Source organism: Eschscholzia californica, unplaced genomic scaffold (genome assembly GCF_041429995.1).
Source record: "Eschscholzia californica isolate CP2 unplaced genomic scaffold, dmEscCali1.0.p SCAF_4, whole genome shotgun sequence".
Classification (NCBI taxonomy): domain Eukaryota; kingdom Viridiplantae; phylum Streptophyta; class Magnoliopsida; order Ranunculales; family Papaveraceae; genus Eschscholzia; species Eschscholzia californica.
The window spans coordinates 10,410,894-10,431,521 of NW_028238461.1; the positions used below are offsets into that span (position 1 = coordinate 10,410,894).

The 20,628-nt window shown below is 37.4% G+C and overlaps 3 protein-coding genes across 9 annotated transcripts; 1 reads left to right on the forward strand and 2 right to left on the reverse strand.

The window, feature by feature from the left end:
- Positions 1-611: 611 nt before the first annotated feature.
- LOC147542554 (E3 ubiquitin-protein ligase UPL5-like) lies at positions 612-3,199 on the forward strand. Its single transcript, XM_086634927.1, has 2 exons — positions 612-691; positions 839-3,199. Exon 2 carries the CDS (start codon positions 842-844, stop codon positions 2,993-2,995), a length of 2,154 nt encoding a protein of 717 aa, XP_086491053.1. The 5' UTR covers positions 612-691; positions 839-841; the 3' UTR covers positions 2,996-3,199.
- Positions 3,200-3,984: 785 nt separating this feature from the next.
- LOC147542555 (DEAD/DEAH box RNA helicase family protein) lies at positions 3,985-12,467 on the reverse strand. Its single transcript, XM_086638474.1, has 19 exons — positions 11,002-12,467; positions 10,871-10,924; positions 10,072-10,184; positions 9,681-9,893; positions 9,484-9,562; positions 9,121-9,174; positions 8,934-9,008; positions 8,726-8,779; positions 8,232-8,276; positions 8,022-8,116; positions 7,803-7,932; positions 7,223-7,321; positions 6,535-6,590; positions 6,343-6,445; positions 5,823-5,951; positions 5,442-5,620; positions 5,159-5,183; positions 4,957-5,072; positions 3,985-4,195 (listed from the first exon to the last, which is right to left on the reverse strand). Exons 1-19 carry the CDS (start codon positions 12,196-12,198, stop codon positions 4,111-4,113), a joined length of 2,901 nt encoding a protein of 966 aa, XP_086494600.1. The 5' UTR covers positions 12,199-12,467; the 3' UTR covers positions 3,985-4,110.
- Positions 12,468-12,900: 433 nt separating this feature from the next.
- Positions 12,901-19,502, reverse strand: LOC147542556 (RUN/FYVE domain protein). 7 transcript variants are annotated; one of them, XM_086638469.1, is made up of 8 exons: positions 19,167-19,469; positions 18,335-18,480; positions 17,995-18,209; positions 17,759-17,867; positions 17,329-17,449; positions 16,509-17,231; positions 14,092-16,069; positions 12,901-13,615 (listed from the first exon to the last, which is right to left on the reverse strand). In XM_086638469.1, the coding sequence occupies exons 3-8, from the start codon at positions 18,188-18,190 to the stop codon at positions 13,194-13,196; spliced, it is 3,549 nt and encodes a 1,182-aa protein (XP_086494595.1). In that variant the 5' UTR covers positions 18,191-18,209; positions 18,335-18,480; positions 19,167-19,469; the 3' UTR covers positions 12,901-13,193. The 7 variants fall into 7 exon arrangements, with proteins under 7 accessions (XP_086494595.1, XP_086494599.1, XP_086494594.1 ...); XM_086638473.1 differs by having other exon boundaries at positions 17,755-17,867; positions 19,167-19,252; XM_086638468.1 differs by having other exon boundaries at positions 17,995-18,480; positions 19,167-19,502.
- Between the last annotated feature and the right edge of the window lie 1,126 nt (positions 19,503-20,628).

Sequence of the window (20,628 nt, forward strand, 5' to 3'; positions counted from 1 at the left end):
TTCCTCAACTGGGGAGAAATTTGTTGAAGAAAATTTCTAACACACTTCAACACAAATAAATTGAGCTAACCAAAATAAGATTAAAATTTTTGTTGCAATTCATGTAATATCCAGTTTTCAAGACCATAATATCTATAGAATGAAACACTGTTGTTTTAGACTTAAAATCTTGATACATAAACTGTTGGTACTAAACGTTAGCGGAAGCTATCAAACCTATCCTTGAAATTGACCGATCTGGCCTGTTGAAGAACAGACCGGAACTCCGCCCCTTCGCCGGAGTTTCCAGAGAGAGAGAGAGTGAGTGAAATTTTTTTTTTTTCATGGTAGCCGGTCGGAAAATTTTCTGCCCGGCGACCTAGTGGGAGAAGAGAGAGCATAAAATATGTTTCCCCGGAAACTTTTCAAAATTTTGTATATTCCCTTTAAAATTTCACACCCCGAAAACTATTTAGCTTTCCCCAAAGCGCTGGCCTTTTTAAAATAGATTCCAGGGCCGCGTATGAATTAGGGAATATTTCAGGGACTTAAATGAAAACTTACTTTCTAAAGCTTATCTACGGATCCGATTATGATACTATATGATATGAACTTCTATTTTCTAGAAAACCGTCTCCTTGTTTAATAGGGACAATTATCCTTTTTAACTATCATAAACAATCATAAACAGAGAGAGAGGGGCAAATCTCAGGTAAGAATAAAACAGGATCCTTGTTCTCGTTGTGTTTTTGTTATGTGGTTTCCTATATAAACATATATACTTCCATCATTAGGTCTTCCCTATTTAAGTTATTGGTTTAGTGTAGTATTCACCTTTTTATTCTTTTCTTTACCAAAGGAGATGGAAGAATGCCTTATGAATAAAGAAGAACTACAAGACATTGAATTCATACCGAAGATTGAATTTATTGATTGCCGAGTAAAAGATTATGTAAGTAAGAAGTGTCATCAGCCAGCAGTTCGTCTTCTACGAAATTTGGTCGCATCTATTTCACGGCTTATTCAAAGTAATGATGAAGATATTAATGAAACGAGTAGAGGAAAATACATTTTAGAATATGTTAAGGAGTACTTAAGTATGATCCCTAATGTCCGTAAAAAGAAAGAGCACCTCCTCCTATTTGAAGCATATGGAATGCCAGAGTATATATTCTATTTATACCAGTCTCCGGTTCGAAATAATAAAGAGATAGCCGAAGAATCAATTCGTCTATTTATTTATCCTAACATTCAATCATTTCCAATCTATAAACAACATCGATTAGGTAGTATAGTTTTACGTTTCTGCACGCTTCTCCGTGACAAAACAACAACTACTTCTGAACGTTTGTTGTACTACTCATGTCGTCATACATATGGTTCTTTACTTAAATCAATTGGTTCTTCAAACACTCGACTTCTCTTGAATAGAATGCCACGGACTTTAATTCGTGACAATCACCCGTTTCTGAATGAGCTTAGAAAACAGTTGGTTGTGAATATGAAGTTGATAAGAGAGTCGTGCTTTTGCCGAGTTCCTTTTGAGTTAAAATCACGTTTTCAGAATGATATAAGCCAGTTCTCTTTATTTACGCTCCATATATGTACCAACATAGAGGAACATATGAGATCGAAAGGTTTGTCACTTGACTTTCTTCCTATGGTGGCTTCTCCGTGGGATGTTCTGCGCAATGGTTGTTATCAGTATTATGTAAAAGAGCTTACACTGTTTTACGATGATTTTGATACTTTGTTGAACAACGTCGATCTCGGTCTCACTTATATGGATGATGGTATTGAGTACACAAGATGTACACAATGTGAGTTTAATCATGGGTGGTCTTATTATCTCTCAGTTCTCAAGGAATTAGATGCTATCTCTAAACTTTATCATCCTGCAGAAAAGAACCTATCCTCTTGCTTGTATTCTCACCAAGATTCGATAAACAAACTTATTATGAGGTCGAAGAAAGGTGATGATCATCAATGGCTTCTTAGGCATAAGAGTTTAGTAAGTAATGAATCTCGAAGACATTTGATTAAGATGATATTCCCTGACCAAGTTCAGAATGGTAGTCACATACAAACAGTGAGCATTGACAGATCTAAGTTAGTAGTCGATTCTTTTGAGCAAGTTGGGCTTGCAAATCCCATTTCCTTGAGGAACGGAATCATACCTCTGTTCAAAAATGGGCAACTTGTTGCAGGTCCTTGTGTCTTCGGTGAGTGGCTCCGTTTGGCATGTCAACATATATTCGCTCCAAAAAATTCACTCTTCGTGTCGTATCAACATAACCAAGAGAGGCTGTTTCCTAATCCAGGAATTCACTCTACAAAAGTAGATGCTCAACAACTTGAATATTATCGGTTTTGTGGTCGATTGATCGGTTTAGCAATGATGCATGACGTGGTAATAGGCATTGGATTTGATCGTTTATTTTTCTTACAGTTAGTCGGATCTACGATCACTTTGGAAGATATACGTGATGCTGATCCGTACATGTATAAAAGCTGCAATGATATCCTCAAAATGGATACTGAGTTCATAGATGCAGATGGTTTGGGATTGACATTTGTTTGGGAAACTGAAGAAGTAGAAGAAGGGTCTGGTTCGACGAGGAAAATTATGGAGTTGTGTCCTGGGGGTAGCACAATGGGCGTGTATAGCATTAATAGAGAAGAATATATAAAACTTGTTATACAACATTGCTTCGTCGAATCAATTGCAGAGAAGGTAAAACTATTTATCCAAGGACTTGATGACGTTCTTACTCGAAAGTGCCGAAAAAACTTATTCAAGAGTATAGAGTTGAAAGATCTTGATCGTATGTTGCTCCATCGAACAACTAGCGGAAATGATTGGAGCGAAAATGGAAACGGCAATGAAGTTGTTGATGATAGTAGTAGGAGTACTTGTTTTCAGAGAATAGTTGAAACCGTCTTACCCAACTCTGGAAGGAAGTATACTCGTCTGCCATTTACATGTAAACAAGAATCCGGTCTGTTTATTGTCTAACGCAAGCTAGAGTTTTATGTTATTACTCAAGATTGTAAGTAGCCTATCAATAATGTAGTGTCTTTTTCTTTTTTATTATTCAAAGTCGGATATGAAATTCAAATCGAGGTTCTAATTGACTCGAATTTGTTTCCAGAATGTTTGTTTTTGTCTCAATCTTGATGCTTAACTTGTTTCAATGGCTAATCTGGGTTTATTTGAGTATGAAACATTGTATTTTAGTCTTTCTAGTTTCATCCAAGCCACGTTGCCAAAAAGCTGAGAATGAATATGAAACATTGTATTTTAGTCTTAGGTTCGCTTCATATTTACAACATATCCTTCAATTTCATTCGGTTTTGATTTTGAGGGAAAACAAGCAATCCAGGCCTACTTGTTTCGGCCTCGAATAAGGATGAATAAGCAGACTTATCCATGCCAGACTCTATCTACAATGGGTGGTCAGATGTATATACACATCAGCAGCCGTCTTCTATATATGAATTAGATCATATACGCAATGTCTTAAAATGTCTATAAAGACATTGTATCTATGCATAAATGTCCCAAAATATCTTAAAATATCTTGAAATGTTCAAGAAACATTTTGTCTATACCTGAACCACCACCACCCCTAAACTATTTTAGGGTACTATTATTTAGGAGTATTCCCCCCATCCCTCCTAAAAGTCAAATACTCTCTTCTAATGACACATTTTGAAGTCATGAGGTCATTAAGTGTCAACAAATAGTCACTAGCAGCCTTGAAGGCTAGTCTGCAGAATCCTATTAACGAATTTTATTTTTGCTCTCTGTCTAAATCTAATAGTGTCACATATTTGAATCAATATCCTTTAACACAAATGGAATGGATCCATCCTTTAACACAAATGGAATCAAACTCAATCCAAATAAGTCATTTGGGAATTTTTAGCAATTTTCCCTTATTAACTCTTTTGTATGTTAATTCTCGCTACCACTTGAAGTAAAATGTAAGAGAATGAAGAAAATTTGAAGAGTACAAGTTCATATTGGTACACATTTATTGAGCTTTACAAGTTATAAACAATTAGATAACAATTTCATGTTTCTTTTTTCTTCGGGTTTTCCTAATGAGGGTAACACGAATGTATTTACTACAAATGCTTTCCTGCAAAATTCATGAGCTCCATAGTTGCTGCTTCCATGACAACAGGGAAGTCTATTTGCGAATATCGTCCCCTGTCAACCAAAATTTGAACGTTTCAGGAACAAGTTCAGATTCTCACATTCTCGTAGTAATCGAGATTTTTATGAAAATAAACATGGGTAAAAGCAAGAGAAAAATATGCAGGAAATCTATAGAACCCACTCGTGTACCATTTGTTGTTCGATTAACAAGAGAAACAGATAAACTATATGCAAGGTTCATACACGAAAAGCAAGTCTGGAATTAGTATTATGAAGTGGGGTGTGGCAGGGCGAGTAAGAAGCCTTGATTCTATGTATTTTGATATTACTTTCTATATTATGGGTAAAACCACAAAAGCAATATAATAGTATATTAAAAATACAGATATGCGAATGACCTAAAATTAAGGTTCTTATGGTCATTCGGAAGGCACCAAATTAGACAGGTGGGTGGTGTAACGACCCCCAAGCTTTTGCACTTACTGATATTATCCTAACTTTTGCCACCCAAACCCTAATCCAAAAGGAACGGGGTTTTGTTCCTACTGAAGGCTTCACGAGGACCCCGAGAAAGCCTTGACACTCACTAAGCTCGAGCAAGCACCTGTAGCCCAGGCTCCAGACGGTCTCAAGCGACGTGGGACTATCACAGGCGGTGCTTAAAGGTCAATAGATTGTGGTAGAGGTTATGACAACAAAGCATATTAAGCTACGTTAGGACTGCCTCTAGAGGTGTGTCATTTTTAGGATATGAAGGCATGAGCTCATACTAAAACTAAGTTGACAAAAATAAGAAATTTCGAAAAGGTTACCAGAAATGAGTTTTGGACCAAGTTGCAGTAGGATAAGCTGGACTAGGGATCCCATGCATTATTCTTGCAACTGCTCTAGGAGTGAACTTTGCATGTGAATTGCTCTGCAAAAACACCTATTGCACCAACAAAGAGCACAAATAAGAATAATCATCTCCATAGACATGTCGCTCTAATTATGTAGCAAGACCGTAAACCTTACCTTTATATCTGCTCGTAAAAACGGGCTGAAAAGCAAACGATAGACACGTCAATATTAACATCAACAAAAACAAAGATATTATACCACGTCACCAACTACTAAAGGAAAATGTAAAGAATTTAGCCACGGAGGTCACATTTGTAAAGAGATCCTACAGCATGGAATATTAAGATTGAACTATATTAGTAGTCGGAGATCTCCATCACGAAACTTGAACTCTTCTAAAAACTAGGGTTTCTCATATATAAACATCGCCATGGAAAAAATGGAGATTCGTATGAACCTGCTTTGACCCATCTTGTTAGAGAAATGACACTGAGAGTCGTCATCTTCACTGCTGAAGTAGTCCTTGATCCGACGCTGCAAGCAATTTGTATGTTGCGTACCAGAGCACCCATCCACTTTCTCACATATTTTTGCAGCGTAAGTTACAGCATTAAACATTGCATCTAATTTCTTTACCTATTTCAAAAGTAGAAACTAAATTATTAAAAGCTTAAGCATTATAAATAGTTGTTACTTTTTCCAGTTTTAATATCAATATTTTACCATGGAAAGTTGGACAGAATCAGAACATTGGCGTTACTTCTGCTTATAATTTTTCTTTCCTTCACAATCTCAAGAAAATGTAGCCCTTCCCATCAAGAACATTAAAATGAATTACCTTACAAATTTCCACATCTGATAACCATCTCGTTAGATGTGCTGCAAGAGAGCAGAAGTCGCCGGGGGTTTTCAGAACTGTATAACAAAATGCTAGGTCCTTCAACTCGTAAGTGATTTCACCCTTTAACTGTATGTGCCCAAAGAAGATGAAGAAGTTAAGACAGTTGTGGAAGAGAATAGCAACCTGAGAAGTGAATATACTCTAAAAGGTTAAAAGATTCAAACAAATCACTAGCACAAATCATGACCTAGATATGAGTTGATGACTTGATTCACAGGGTTCAACCTAGTGATAGCAGTCCATTGACTTTGAGTTCGAGAATTCAACTTTAAGAAGTATCACAAAGTACTCTTAGCGCATTGATGTGAGAAAAAGAATGTGCTGACTACATAGTAAGAGTTGTTGCTTGCTTCATATGAAGATTAAAGGTGCATCCAATGGAAACATAAAACAACTGCAACCGAGCTTTAAGTTATTAACTTCTAACTATTCCTGATTAGGAGTTACAAAATTAAACCTTTAACTTCTGCAAATGATTCGATAGGTCAATAGGTGTGGCACCAATGCCATTTGCGATAGTGGGTATGTCAAAAACATAAGCGCCTTGCTTCATTTCGTGCCTGAAAGTTTCAGTGACAGTATCAATTTGTTAAAATAATATAGAAGAGATTTAATGTGGATCCTAATTTCCGAAAGATAGAAGACTCACTTTTTTAGAATTGCTGCAACCACACTATCGTTGCCAGCCAGCAATACTGGGGATGTCTGTACCGATGCAGTTTGCATAATTAGTACCGAGGAAAAGGTAAATCCTTCACAAAGTACGATCAAGTCCCACATGAGAAGAGATGTTTATTAAGTTCCATCCATTCTTAACAGATAAAAAAGATTCAGCGGCACAGCCACACTCTGTTGTCTGTTATACTATATCATCAAGATATACCCATAGTTTCTCAACGATGTTGGTAGCATAACAAAATGTGTCTGCAGTATAATATAGAAAATTGGTTGTACCGACTAGTTCCTACTGCTGATTAACTTGAACTACGCAGTAAGCCAAGCCCGAGCAGAGTTTGGCCAGCTTGGGTCTGGCCCGCCCTTTTGTGTTTTATTATTCCCGTGGTTAAGGATTTTGGAGAGAGAAAAGAGAAAACTGTGAGAGGGAGAAGTAGAATGAGGAGCTTACACTATAAGAAAATATAAAATTTATTCAACTTGTTTAAGTCTCTTCCGAAAAACTACAGTGGCTCCCTCGGGGCACTCAGCCGAAATGGAATCCCAAACTCAACTCTGTTTCATAATTTCACTCCCAGCGTTTGTATTCTTACACACTATCGAGAAAAGAGAAGCAAACAAACTCATTTTAACCAGAAAAATTTGTAAACTTAGTTACTCACCTTGTGAAAGTATAACGTGCAAGTGACATTTAGTTGTGGAAGAAGGCGCAAGTACTGCACTTCCCCTATCTCCAAGTATGTGAGAACCGTAAGCAACACCTGCCGTCAGTTTGAAACTGATAAGAAATTGTTTATATGTATAACCAATACAATAGATCCATAGAAGACTCAAAAAAAATTGTGTATAATACTATAATTTATATAGAGAGATCAATAGAAGCCTCCACAAGTTTTTGGACTCCACCATTTTACTTTAGAAATCACATGGATACTTAAGACGGCAACGTGGATTGTTTATATTATCCTGCCATCTCTTTCTTAGACGTTAGTTAGTCTTTAAAGCTTGTTGAGTTTATTATACTGCTAGTATCCAAGTGGGCAACCAGGAAAAAGCCCATATTAATTTCTAAGCAGTAGTTTCTGTCACCATATCGGGAACCCCACTATATCAACTTGCTTCAACAAATAACCCAATATGATGCTAATTTTATTAACCAATACTTCGCTGGCGCAAAAAGTGAATAATAATGTTGATTTTAAAGGAAAAGCATATAAAAGTTAATAGAGAATGCAAAAGTACCTCTTCTTTCATATCAAATTTCTGAGAAGCAGATTCTTTGGCTAAGGAGTATATTTTTCCAGGCGCACTCGGGGAATTGCTGAAAACGTGGGATAGGAATTTGTTTACTGCATATTCATCTACACCATCACTGACAATAGATAATTTGCGTTACTGTTAGCCAATTTATATAAACTAAAACTAATAGAGCAGAAAGTTTAATGTGTGAAATTGTTGGACCTGTATGAAAGACTGCGGAGTTTGAAATAAATCGTATCATCGAAGAATAAATGGCAGTAGGATAATCTACCATCTCGTCCAGCACGTCCAATTTCCTACAACAATAGCACAAGAATTTATTCTCTTCGCCTAAATTCAAGTTCATCAACAGGAAACAAAACCTTCTTTTAATCTCCTCCAATCAAGAGTAGACAACAAAATTATAACTACCTGAACGTATTCCTCCAAGCTATCAGGCAGGCTATAATGGATAACCTGAAATAGCAGCCACAGTTGGAAGTATTAACTACTAGCTTTTCTACACAACAAGTTGGCACCAATGCATGCTAACAATGATAATAGAACCAACGCATGAACACAAGCACAGACAACTTTCATCTAGGCAAATTGATGGGAACTGTGAAATAGTAAGGCGGGCTATCAAGGACATATGGAATGAGGTAAGCTAGTCTTTTGTGAAGTTAATGTCAATTTATTGTCATAAACAGATGTTCATCACCCTTATTACTATAAATTTAAGAATAAATGGATAGTTTAAATTGTATGTAGATCATACTGCTAGGAGCAATGAGCACCGGTATCTACAAACAGCACACAGTTGCTTTGGTTGTGTGGTACTTATGTTCTACCAGATGGATACTTATTTATTTCTTTATCATAAATCGAGAAATACATAAGAGATAATAAGCATATGTTATCCATACCGCTCCAACGTCACTTTTATTGAGCCCCATACCAAATGCCACAGTAGCAACGACCTACAACAGAAATAGAGAATTAATGCTTCTAGAAAGCGACAATTGGATTCAGCAAATTTGCAACACGATGTAGCAAATTATAAGGCATGGTGCATACAAGATAAGGACAGTATACAAATATTTTAGATGAAATTTAAAAAGGAATAAATCTTACAACTCTTATCTTGTTTGAACAAAATAACTCCTGTGTGCGACTCCTATCTTTTGATGGGATACCACCGTGGTAGCTCTACAAAAGCAAGTAAGAATCATGCCACTATACTTCAGAATAATATTGCACATGCAAGTTAAAATGTATAAACATATTATAAAACACATGAGTAGGAAAGCAAAAGACTGACCTTGGCAGATATGTTGTTATCACGCAGGTATTTGCTTAATAAATCAGTTTCAGACTGCAGAATGGAAATGCTTTGTAAGTAGTATTCGTTCTTAATATCAGACAATCCATGGTGGAAATGGCATCACTGGATTGGCCTATGGTGGCAGCGGTATTAGTGTTCATAAGAGGATAAGAACGGGAATTCTTAGAAAACGATAGGAAACCATTGGCATTAAAAACTAATAATTTGAACGCTAACTTAGCTAGCAAACAGTCAAATTCAGGGACGAAATAATCACTTTGGACGAGTATAAAAGTACCCTAATGTTAACAATCGCACTAGTAAACCTACAGATAGAACATAAAATGAAAGTAGTGATACCTGAAATTTACAATAGATAATTGTGCTTTTAATTTCCATGAAAGGAGAAGATTTCATCAACATCATCAAGTCCTTCATCCTACAAATACAAGCCATTGATACATGTGATCAGGCTCACAAGTGACATAATAATGACAAAAAGAAATTTGGTTAGTGCACTAGTACAAACTAAAATAAGGAGGAAAGAACGAACTTGCCTGTTACCACTCAGAGTCACAGATAACTGGAAATTTTCTCTTATTTGAGATGTTTGTATGAGATTGGTCGTGGGAATATCTAAAGAACACATAACTGCCTGCAATGTTTTGGTTGTTGCAGTTGCAGTCATTGCAAGAATACAGTTGACATTGAGCTTGGCTTGAAGTAGTGATGCTCGGAGCCTCAGATATGAAGGCCGAAAGTTATGGGACCTGTTAATTATTAGATTCTGATGTAAGTTTAAATTAGGATTGCCTGCAGTAGATTATGCTAAAATAGAAAATTTTGCATGTATATATATATATATATATATATATATATAAGTAGATCACAGGCAGCGAAAGTGGGTGTGAATTCCAATTAAACAAGAAAAAGAAGCAAGTCACTCACCATTCAGAGAGGCAATGAGCTTCGTCAATCACTACAAGCGACACAGGTAGGGTAGGCCCAAATAGCGACAGAAATTCTGCATTTAAGAACCTCTCAGGAGAAACATAAAGCACCTATAAATATAAACAATTTAGCTTAGCATTTGATGAACAGATGAACCATGCATAACCATCTACGCTGTAAAATGTCAAAATGAAAAGAGAACGCTGAAAACAGGAAGTTAAGGTAGTATACTTCGCTCAAGAGGCGAGGCTTTCCCTCGCACCTATAAACTGACCCCCTGCCCCTTCCACAACCAATGTGGGATTATCCCAATAATCTCCCCTTCACATATTGGCTTTTAACTTCAATAGAGTATTGCCCCGAGACCTGTTTTATCCTGGGCTCCGGTACCAGTGAAGGGTGGTCTTTTGCCTCTCTCACCCAGAAGCAAGCTCGAAAAGGTGAGGATTTCCCTCACACTTGTCAACTCACCCCCTTTTTTTTGAATTGTTCAGCGTGTGCCTCGAACCCTTGACCTCTAGGTGGAAGATTATACCTCTTACCACTCCAACCAAGGGTTGTTGGCTGTCAACTCACCCCCTGTCTCTTCCACAACTAATGTGAGATGATCCCAAAATTACCATACAACTTACACAAAGCCTTGTGTTATGTATAAGGGTGTCTGTTTTACTTAGAGAGATTGGTAAGTAGGTTATTTTCGTACTCCTAAGTTTATACATCATGGGATTCTGATAGTAGTTCAGACAAAAAATTAAAACATAGCTGGGAACCAAACCAAAGACAAGCACATAATTACCTTTATATTTCCTTCTAAAAGCAGTCGGATTGTATTAGAAGCTTCTTCAGATTCCTGCACAAGAGAGTAAACCGGATTAACCCATGCCTCCAACATAGAGAGATAAAGAGAGTAATGGTTTTAACATCTACCTGACTGCTAGCAAGAAGACCACCCTGAATCATAGGAGGTAACTGCCTTAATTGGTCAACCATTAAAGCTACTAATGGACTCACAACCAGAGTTAAGCCCGGTAAAATCATTGCAGGTAACTGATAACACAATGATTTACCAGCACCGGTTGGCAAAACTAGCATTGTCGATTTCCCAGCAATTACATTCTTTATAGCCTCCAACTGCCCCTCGCGAAAAGAATCATACCCATGACTCAGTTTTAGCAATTTCATCAAATTCTCATCCGATGGATCATCCCGAGCACCACTTGCAACCTCTTGGACCATCTTATAAACGGAGTCCGACTTCTTTCGCTCTTCCTGATGTTTTAAGGTCTCCGAAACCAACACATCTTCTTCACAAACACCTTCGCTTTCCGCTTTCGATTTTCTATTACTTCTCCATCGACTTCTACCATTCCGAGACGAATAAGAGCTACCCCTTTGCCCTCTCCTGTTCAAAAACTTACTCCTTCCATACCCATTAATATTCAACCTAACAAAATTTCCTTCACTAGTAGGTTTCGGCCTTTTCACTGGTAATGGTTGTGAATCACCACCAGATATGGAATTAGGATGTCTTTTCAAAGGCTTAATTGAATCTCTTCCATGAACAGGTTTAACACTAATCTCTAAAATACCCAAATCAGAACAGTTTCCTTTAACCTCAGTTTGATCAGATTTACTACTTTCTGGTTGTGAAATTGATACAGAAGAAAAAGCTGAATCTTTTTCGACTGATTCTGGATCAGGAAATGATCGCCCATTACTAGAAAATGAAGAAAACTTACGTGAAAAACTTGAAGGAAGAATTTGAACTGACGAAACTTCTTGATTTCTATCAGAAACCCCACGAATCGGTACCGGAATTGGTAAACTAGGGAGATTCTCAAAATCTGGTAAGGAAAATGAAGTACTTAAACGGGGCATCTCCTCGTGAGATTGAGATTGAGTTTGGGTTTGGGTTTGGGTTTTTGTTTTTAATTTGGGGGTACATTTTGTTTGCGCAGTTGATTTGGGTTTTGAACGAATCGGAACCCTAATTGTTTTAGGTTTTGATTTAGGTTTATAAGAAGATGCAAGAGAGAGATAAGCAGATGATTGTGAGGGTTTTGGTTCTTCTCTTGGTGGAGTTGCAGAGATGTGAGATCCGTCGGAGTCTGAATCTGCTTCCATGGATGTCTGAAGGTTAAAGCGGCGGTGATTAGATCGAGTTCGATGACTTGTTTTGACTAGTTTGGGGGTTTTCTGATTTCCCGCCAAATGTTCGCGGGAAATTCCATTTTCCGAATTAACGTTCTGTCCTCTGGGTTAGGGTTTATTCGTGTTTGGTCCCCTAACCTACTCCCCTTCCCCGAAATCCCCCTAAATCTCAGATTCATTTGGATTTGGGAGGAAGGGTACCGTGATTAGAGAGAAGGAGGTCAGAAAAGAGAAGAGAGGACAAAAGCGGAAAGAGAAACAAAAGAGAAAGTATATGTTATGGTGGTGGGTCGGCCATAGAAGAGATAGATAACAAAAAGAAACTCTAACTCTTCCAATGGGGTCATCGGAAAAGAGTGTCGAGTGCAATAACTTTGAAAAGAAGAGTAGAAAAGGGATACGAAAAATTCAAGTACTCCTATTAGAATAACTTTAAGGGGCCATTTTGATTAGTTTGAAGGGGCCAAAACAGAACCATCTGATACAAAATTATTTGCCAAGTTTGCATAGATTTGCACAGGTTTTATAATTTCTCCACAAATGGAGAAACTGTCTAGCCTACTCACACAAAATGGGAACCATCTATGGAGAGTAATATTTTGATCATAATAAACCATAACATGGCATAAATTGGAGCAACAATGGCACAAAGACGAGAAGGCGGGGAAAAAATGATGAAGAAAAGGCAACTTCGAATTACTCTGGTTAAATCAGCCAAAACACAAACCTTTACAAGATTATCTCACCTGTGGAAATGTGGGTATTTCTTACAATTAAATTGGACTAGACACAAAATAATGGTGAGGCAAATCAAACTCTGCCATTCATGACCACTAAAAAGAATTGAAAATGAACACTAACATAAGCCCTGTACCAACACTAATTTTAGAGAGTGAGAGTGAGAGTGAGAGTGAGAGTGAGAGTGAGAGTGAGAGTGAGAGTGAGAGTGAGAGTGAGATGAGAGACTCTTACATAACTGTGCAATTGCATTTAGACTCCAACTTTGGTGGTTTTGAACTGTCAACCTTCTTGGGAAGTCCTGAATCATGAGTCAAGGAGTCATTACTTTTTATTTCAGTTTCAGAGTCGACCAATGAATTCTTCAACTCTGTTTCAATCGGCCTTTCTCGGGTTCTTTCAGACTTTTGGATTCGTTTTCTAACCGTTCTTCCACGGCGGTCATTCCTGTCAGAACTGGATTTGTCTGGGATAGTAACCGTTGGACGGATATCCTCAAGCTGAACTAGATCATCCTTTGCCAAAGCAATTTCTGCAGCTTCATAAACCATATCGTGAACGATAGATCTGCAGAAGAGTATGGTGTCAGTTGATTCGTCCGAAGTTAGGCTTCCTCTTATATTTTGCTCCTTACTTGTTCCAATTGATTCATCTGCCAAAAAGCAACAGGTTTTAGTAAATATAAGAAATTCAGCTCAATTTTATCGGATTATTTAACCGAGTTTTAGCTAACAATTGAGTTGCAGAAACGAAGTAGCTAAAGAATCGAAATATTTGGTACCCATATGCTAAAAGTTGAAGGTTATCAGATCAATGATCATTTCAGATGAAAAGTTTGAGGGTGTGTTATTTTGAACTTATTGGACTTCAGATCTGAAAAGGTAAAACTGAAAACACTCCCTGATTCCTTTAACTGGTTAAGAAAAGAAAAACTTTTCGGAAATCGAATGTTCTTATATATAGGAGATATTATGTTCTATCTAGGTGAAACGTGAACTGTTGCAGGAGTAACAACATTAGGGTGAGCTTAAACTGGTGGTCGGTTAACAATCAAAACAATCATATCAGCATAGGAAGGCATGGGGAAACCAAAAAACACAAACAAACTGAAAAAACATATGGACATACCAAGAATGCCGTGCTCGTGATCTGAAAGGCTAATAGTATTTGGAACTGAAAATGGTTCGTCTTTAGGAGCTGAAGGATCTTCTTCAGCAACTGTGCTTTGTGAATATCTGGAGTCCCCAGAGTCGCTCTCTGAATCATGAGAATCTGCATGATCATTTTCTGGATTTGGTGATACCACAGAGCCATGATTATAGGTGCCAGATATATCAGGTTCATCACTTGTTGTAGCATCTTTGTCTCTGAAAGAGGGCTCTCGAGACACAACCAATACATCGATGTCCGAAATACCCCTCGCAGTATTTGAAAGATCTTCAGTATTTCCAGATGCAACACAGTCCTCGTTAAGCCCAAGTTGACTGCTCCTTCCGGGGCTTAAAAGTCCCGAGGCTGAGTCTTGAACCATTTTAGAGCTTTCAGTGTGATCGAGATGATTTTCCTCAACGTCAACTTTCCCGATAGAAGTTGAATCACTGTAATCCAATTCTGCATACTCCGATGCTAGTGACATATCATTTAAGGCTGTATCTTTTGCATTTTCAGCAAAACCATCAAAATTTTCGCTATTGGTGCTCTTAGCTCTCACCGAAGCTTCATGAGTCGAAATTCCAGAACTTGACGACCCGCTACTTTTAACATCTATTATGTTCAAATCATGCTTTGTATTCTCCAGATTATCTCTCCTGTCGCTCGTTTGCCGCAGGAGACGGACCTCATTATGCTTGGAAGAGCTCCAATCAACAGAAGATGATATCGAAGAACTACTGTGCCCAATAGAATTTCTCGTGCCCGTATATCCATCTCGCACATAAGAGGGATCATCACAAGGTATATTTGTAGCAGCAAAAGGCCTTCCCTGAATGACTGGCCACTTACTACTTCCTGACCTTCTTAATAGCAAGGAAATACCTGCAGCTTCTGAAACACCAAGCTTTAAGTTTGGATGCGACTTCTTCGACTTCTCATCTGCAGTTTCACTATGATAATTAACTGTTGGATGGGTCACTGCTTGCCCTTCGACAGTATTATTATCACCTTCTTCCACCTTCACCTCTTTAAGGGAATCTTTCGAGCAACTCTCGCCTTGCTCAGCATTCGTTCTCAATTCACGGGTCAGTGCTTGCCATTCTAGAGTATTATTATTATCTTCTTCTGCCTTAACCCCTCCAAGGGAATATTTCAAGCAACTCTCGCCTTCCTCAGCTTTCGTTCTTAGTTCAATAGTATTGCTTACTGAAGCTCCTATATACGTTTTGATCTCAGCTTCACTCTTTGTAATAGTCTCTGAAGCTTCCGGCATTTCTATCTTGAGCTCAGTTTCATCATAAAATTTATTTTCTCGTATTGCCATCTCAGAAGGATGTGTCTTGTTCGTAAACACTATTGTCCGCTCTGGGGTATCCACAGTTATGGACGAAATCTTGTTCCAGCATTCTGGACATGTGTCGTTCTTGTCCATCAGCTCCATGACATGGAATTTCCTTCCACATTGAGAACAGGTTGGCAGACTTAGACAATCAACTTCCAAATGATCAACTTCGATACTTAATGGTTTAGGAACATTGTTAGTAAGAGTCGTAGAAGCATGGTCAATGCTCCATTTCTCAGATTCATCTAGCTCGACTTCACAAGTACTGTCTGTATCAACGTTATGTTGCATAATGTTAGGATTTATGGCATAACTCTCATTTTCAGCACTTCCATTTATGTCATGAACCTTGTCAAATAAAAAGACATCATTTTGAGCACTAACATATGGTGATTTTTCCCTTTCGATGTCCATATCATACTTGTCATGACTACCCTCGGTATCAGGTGCGATATTTGCACCAAGTTCGGAACTTGCATTACTGCTAGTTGTTATCGAGGAGTTCCTGGAGATAACTGGGCGAAAAGCGGAGTTTGTGTTTCCAACGTAGAAGGCGGTACTAGGAACACTTGACAAAAGTGGCCTAAACATATTTTGATGACTCTTCCGATCCTATATATACACATGAAAGCAAAACCACCATAAATATGTGAAAACAAGCTTAAAAATCAGTTAGATCGGTAGAACCATATAATCATGTAAATCTGGAGTAGTTTGGAATTTGCTTAAATGTGCTTCATCAAATCAAGCTTGCATTATAAGATGAAAAAAAGTTAACAGTAAATATATGATTGAAAGCAGGGTTGTTTGCATGGTGATTCTACAAGTAAATAACTTTAGCAAATGACAGAACTAGGAACTCCATCACTTAAGTCAGATTAACAAAAACAGAAGATAAGTTAATTACCACTGTTAACATATAGTTTGCGAGACAAAAAGGTTTAGTAGAAGCATCTATAAATAGTCCCTAAGAGTTGATATCAGGATAAACAGTAAGAATTTTAACAAGATTCAAAATATTTATATTGATATGTATAAAATGAGAACATACCATTTGCCGGAGTGCAGAATCAGAATATCGTTTTGGAGCAGAACTAGCAGACATCGTTCTAGATGGATCCTTAGAATGTTCAACTCCGCTATTTGATGGGCCAACTTTCTCTGTAACCGAGTAGCCTGATGGATTTAAAGTGGTGGACTGCATAAAGTCCATATCATCATCGCCGCATACCACAGAACCCTTACTCTGGGAGCTAAATCGGTCTCTATCAAAACCATATGATGAATTGGAACTCCTAGAAGTGGTTGGTGACATTGATTGCCTTCCAGATCTAGAGGAGTCTCTCCCATTGCGCGAAGCTGGTGAAGAGCCCCTCACATATGATGCTGGCCTTTCGGCCAACGAAGTACGAAGATTTGGAGGAGCATCTGTAGAGAAACCAGGGATATTTGATTGCCACGCATGAAATTTTGGTGAAGCTGAGTTTCCTCTTCTTGAATTCACAGGGGAAGTCCCCCTCCTTCCTGATGAGTCAGCCACGTTTAACTTCCGATAAGTGGGTGTAGAAGATCTTTGAACTGGTGGTGAGGGTTTCACTGGAGGAGTAGATGGCATCCGAATTGGAGTGGATGGCTTTAAACCGGGAGGTGGGCTAGAATGAGGAGCTGAAGATGGCCTTCCCCTTGTCTGAAAAGTACTATTTCCAGACCGAGGAGATGAGCTTAGCCGTTGTGGGCTTGCACTACTTCTACCGGATCTATGACTCTTCTCCATCTACAATTATATATGCATTTCTAATATCAGATAAAACTTAATCATACGAGAAAAAATATCAACCACTATATGAGGAAATAAATTACTGAGAACTTACTGTTGTCGATCTCGATATGGATATGGGTTTACTTCGGGGTCTGCCACTCTGGACAAGATTAACTGGTGGAATCTCATCGTCCAAGGAATGAAAAAGAGGTGTCTCGGGAGGTGTTAACAGCCTTTAGTTCAATAATACCAACCATAATATCAGTTACATGAGCAATACTAATGTGGGAAAGCAAGTAAAATAAAAAAACTACTTATGAGTCAGTCGTACACCTCTAAAGTCGCGATAGAGAGACTGGGTGTGAGAAAAAGATGTATTATAAGATTGCATAATTGTAATAAAAGAAAAGGTAGTTCTTTTAACAATATTAGCAGTGTGATGGGAATATATGTCCGGTGGCAAAAACCCAGTTTGTTAACACGAGTAGCTTTCTTTTTAAAACTTGAGTTTGAAGGCATAGACAAGTTGGAACTTTACCTACCAGTCATAATCATTTTTTTCCTCTTCGGTGCTAAGGAGATCGCTGCTCTCTCCGTGAACGGGAATGGACCCACCAAGCTTGAAACTTGAAAGCGAACTTAGTTTTCTCGCTGCATAACACATTAAATTAGAACCAAAAAAACACAAAGGCTTGCTTGGAACATGCGTCAAATTTTTAAATGCAATTTTGAATGAGCAAAAGACAAATTCATGATGAATATAAGGTTCGTGAATTACAGAAGGAGTCATCGAAATCGTCCGTGGAATGAAGCAAAAATTTGTCACTTTCTTTGGTTTGCATCTCATTGAAAAGAACGAGATCGTCATCTTTCTCCTTGAAAACAAATCCACCTTCGAAACTACGTCCTCGCTTGTGATTATCCGATCTGAGATCTCTTCTAGGAGAGTGCCTCAACGCCGGAGAAGGAGGCATTTTTAACTAACCCAAATCCCTGGAACACGTGCAAATTACTTCAGTTTCTTCATATCAGCAACTATCGGGTTCGATTCTTCAAGGGCATATACTTGATAGTTGATAACACAAACCCAAATCGAGCTTCTTGGTGAAATTATTTACCCCAATATCGCTCTTCTAAGTACTAGCACAAGCAAAGGTAAACGGCGAAAGCCAACAATATCCGCGTATAACAAAGTAAAGAACTTTCTCTTCTTCGCTATATCACCAAATGGTCACAACAACCAGTACCAAGTCCCAAGCGCCAACTATATACGCAAAAACAAACTATCAATGTCAAAACACCTCTTCTACGGTGAAAATGAAGTATTCGTATGATAATCAGTAACTCAAATGACCAACATTGCAAACCCTAGTTCAGTATCTGCTTGAAGTAAATAGAATTAACCCAAGATTCGAACTGAAACTCCAATTCTATTCTTAAACATATATCATAACCCCATTATAATCAAAACTAACAAAAACCCAATGATGTTCATATATAGATTATAACTCTAAATAACATTTGAAACCAAAATTACCCACAAACTCTTCTAAAACCTTTCTTACTCAAACCTAAAACAAATGAAAATAACTAAAATACCCACTATCTAAATACTTAAATTTCATCCAAAATCACTCTAAACTCTTCAAAACAACTTCCAGCATAATCAAAACCTCATTCTTCTCTCTATAGATCTCAACTTTTCACCCAAACTTCAAGTATAAACAAAAGTTCAGTTTTTCATTCTAAGTTCAAACGTTCTGAATAAAGATTGTAAAATACTTGGATCTACACCAGTTCATGAACTTAGTAACTGCTAATCAGATCGAAAACAACTACAAATCGATCAAAATACAAAAACCCTAACTTTTCCAACATACCCATTACTGAAAAATTCTTTCTTCAGATAGATAAGTTGGAGAATAATAAATTTGAGAGTTTGCTGGTTACCTTCAACGCAAGTTTTCTTTCTCTCTCTCTCCACCTTCTTCTCTGCTGTGTGTACAGTGTTCTTTTCTTTTTTTTTTCTTTTTCTCTCTCTAAAATTAATCCATTTTTACTTTAATACCCTTATAGTTATTATGCTTAGTATGACTAAATGAGGTAATTTATTAATTAAATAATGTCTGTTTTAGGAAAGTTAAGAAATTAAGTCGTTGTTTTAAGTAGTTAATATAGGCTTATCAATCGGACCCAATTAAACTTTCTCTCTCTAGATTTTTCAGCTTTTTCTCTCCCTCCTTTTTCTTTTGCACTTGAGGAGGTTCCCTCCTCCCTCAAATTCACAATCCTAATTGAGAATGATACTGTGTTACCATGTGTCATTTATGATAATAATCCCATCTCTCTTTTCTTATTTATTTTTTTTTTTGATGAAAGTAAGCCTTGCCTAAATTTTATTAATACTCAATGCTCAAAGATATGTTTGCTTTGTCAATTGCCAACTGACTTACAATACAATTCGGAGCAACATAAAATTCAAGAGGTACATCAACGTTATCCGTAAGTTTCGAGTGTGCCAATAGGTAGTGTTTGTTTTTCTTGTTGATGGATATCCTCTATATTAATTTGAGTATGATTTCAGAATATTTATTTATGTCTTGTTCTAATGTAACAGTACCACCTCGTTCGGAAGAGGATTTGGAGTTTGAGTTATAAGTACATGCTCAAAGATATTATGTGTTGATGTCTTTTGACTGGACCAGTTGAGTCTTCATGAAGAACAAGATAACTTACATGTCATACTTGGACGTGGGCGTCGAAAACAGAGAAATATCAATAATTATTGATCTTTTGAGGCATTGTATGTTGTACCAAAGTCTGACTCGTAGGTTTTTTGTTCAAACTTTATAAATGTCGAGGGATTTGGGATTGACTTTTGAAGTCTTCGTCGAGAGTAAAACTATGTACGTGTTGAGCTTGTATATGTGTGTCAAAACGTATAGATAATTGCAAACCGTGGGGCTTTACGTCTCAATACTTGATTATGGATCCATTTGAAATGATTCAAATTCATATTCAAACAAAAAACAAACACCACCCAGTGAGGATCAACATTGATGGCATGGTTTGTGATCAACCGCTTGTGTCTAAATTTGATGACTTGGGAAGATGGGAAATGTACCTAGTGAGAAAGACATATCAATGCCATTGATTGTGGTCACTTATTTTTCATAGCTATGAAAGGGACAATCCACTAGTGTAAAAGATCACAATTTTCTCTTTTAGTCTTTATGTGCAGATAAAATAGCATCCGATTTTGTACTTCACAACTTTCTTTGAAATCACCTTTAATCACTGACATTTGCATTAAAATCATACACTAAAGTTAATCGTAAATCCATTGAGGTAATTACTAACTAATACGAAATACCAAACCATCAAATATAAGTCCAAGTAATAATACGACACC

What these genes read in the sequence shown, in the direction of transcription:
- LOC147542556 (XM_086638468.1), bottom strand. Translation starts at nt 18,190, where the DNA reads ATGCCTCCTTCTCCGGCGTTGAGGCACTCTCCTAGAAGAGATCTCAGA. An exon ending in CCATATCGAGATCGACAACA is followed by an intron (nt 17,232 to 17,328) that starts GTAAGTTCTCAG and finishes ATATAATTGTAG; the next exon opens with ATGGAGAAGAGTCATAGATC. An exon ending in TCACGAGCACGGCATTCTTG is followed by an intron (nt 13,616 to 14,091) that starts GTATGTCCATAT and finishes GCTTTTTGGCAG; the next exon opens with ATGAATCAATTGGAACAAGT.
- LOC147542554 (XM_086634927.1), top strand. Translation starts at nt 842, where the DNA reads ATGGAAGAATGCCTTATGAATAAAGAAGAACTACAAGACATTGAATTC.
- LOC147542555 (XM_086638474.1), bottom strand. Translation starts at nt 12,198, where the DNA reads ATGGAAGCAGATTCAGACTCCGACGGATCTCACATCTCTGCAACTCCA. An exon ending in GTGACTCTGAGTGGTAACAG is followed by an intron (nt 9,563 to 9,680) that starts GCAAGTTCGTTC and finishes TTGTATTTGTAG; the next exon opens with GATGAAGGACTTGATGATGT. An exon ending in GCTTGGAGGAATACGTTCAG is followed by an intron (nt 8,117 to 8,231) that starts GTAGTTATAATT and finishes CTATTGTTGTAG; the next exon opens with GAAATTGGACGTGCTGGACG.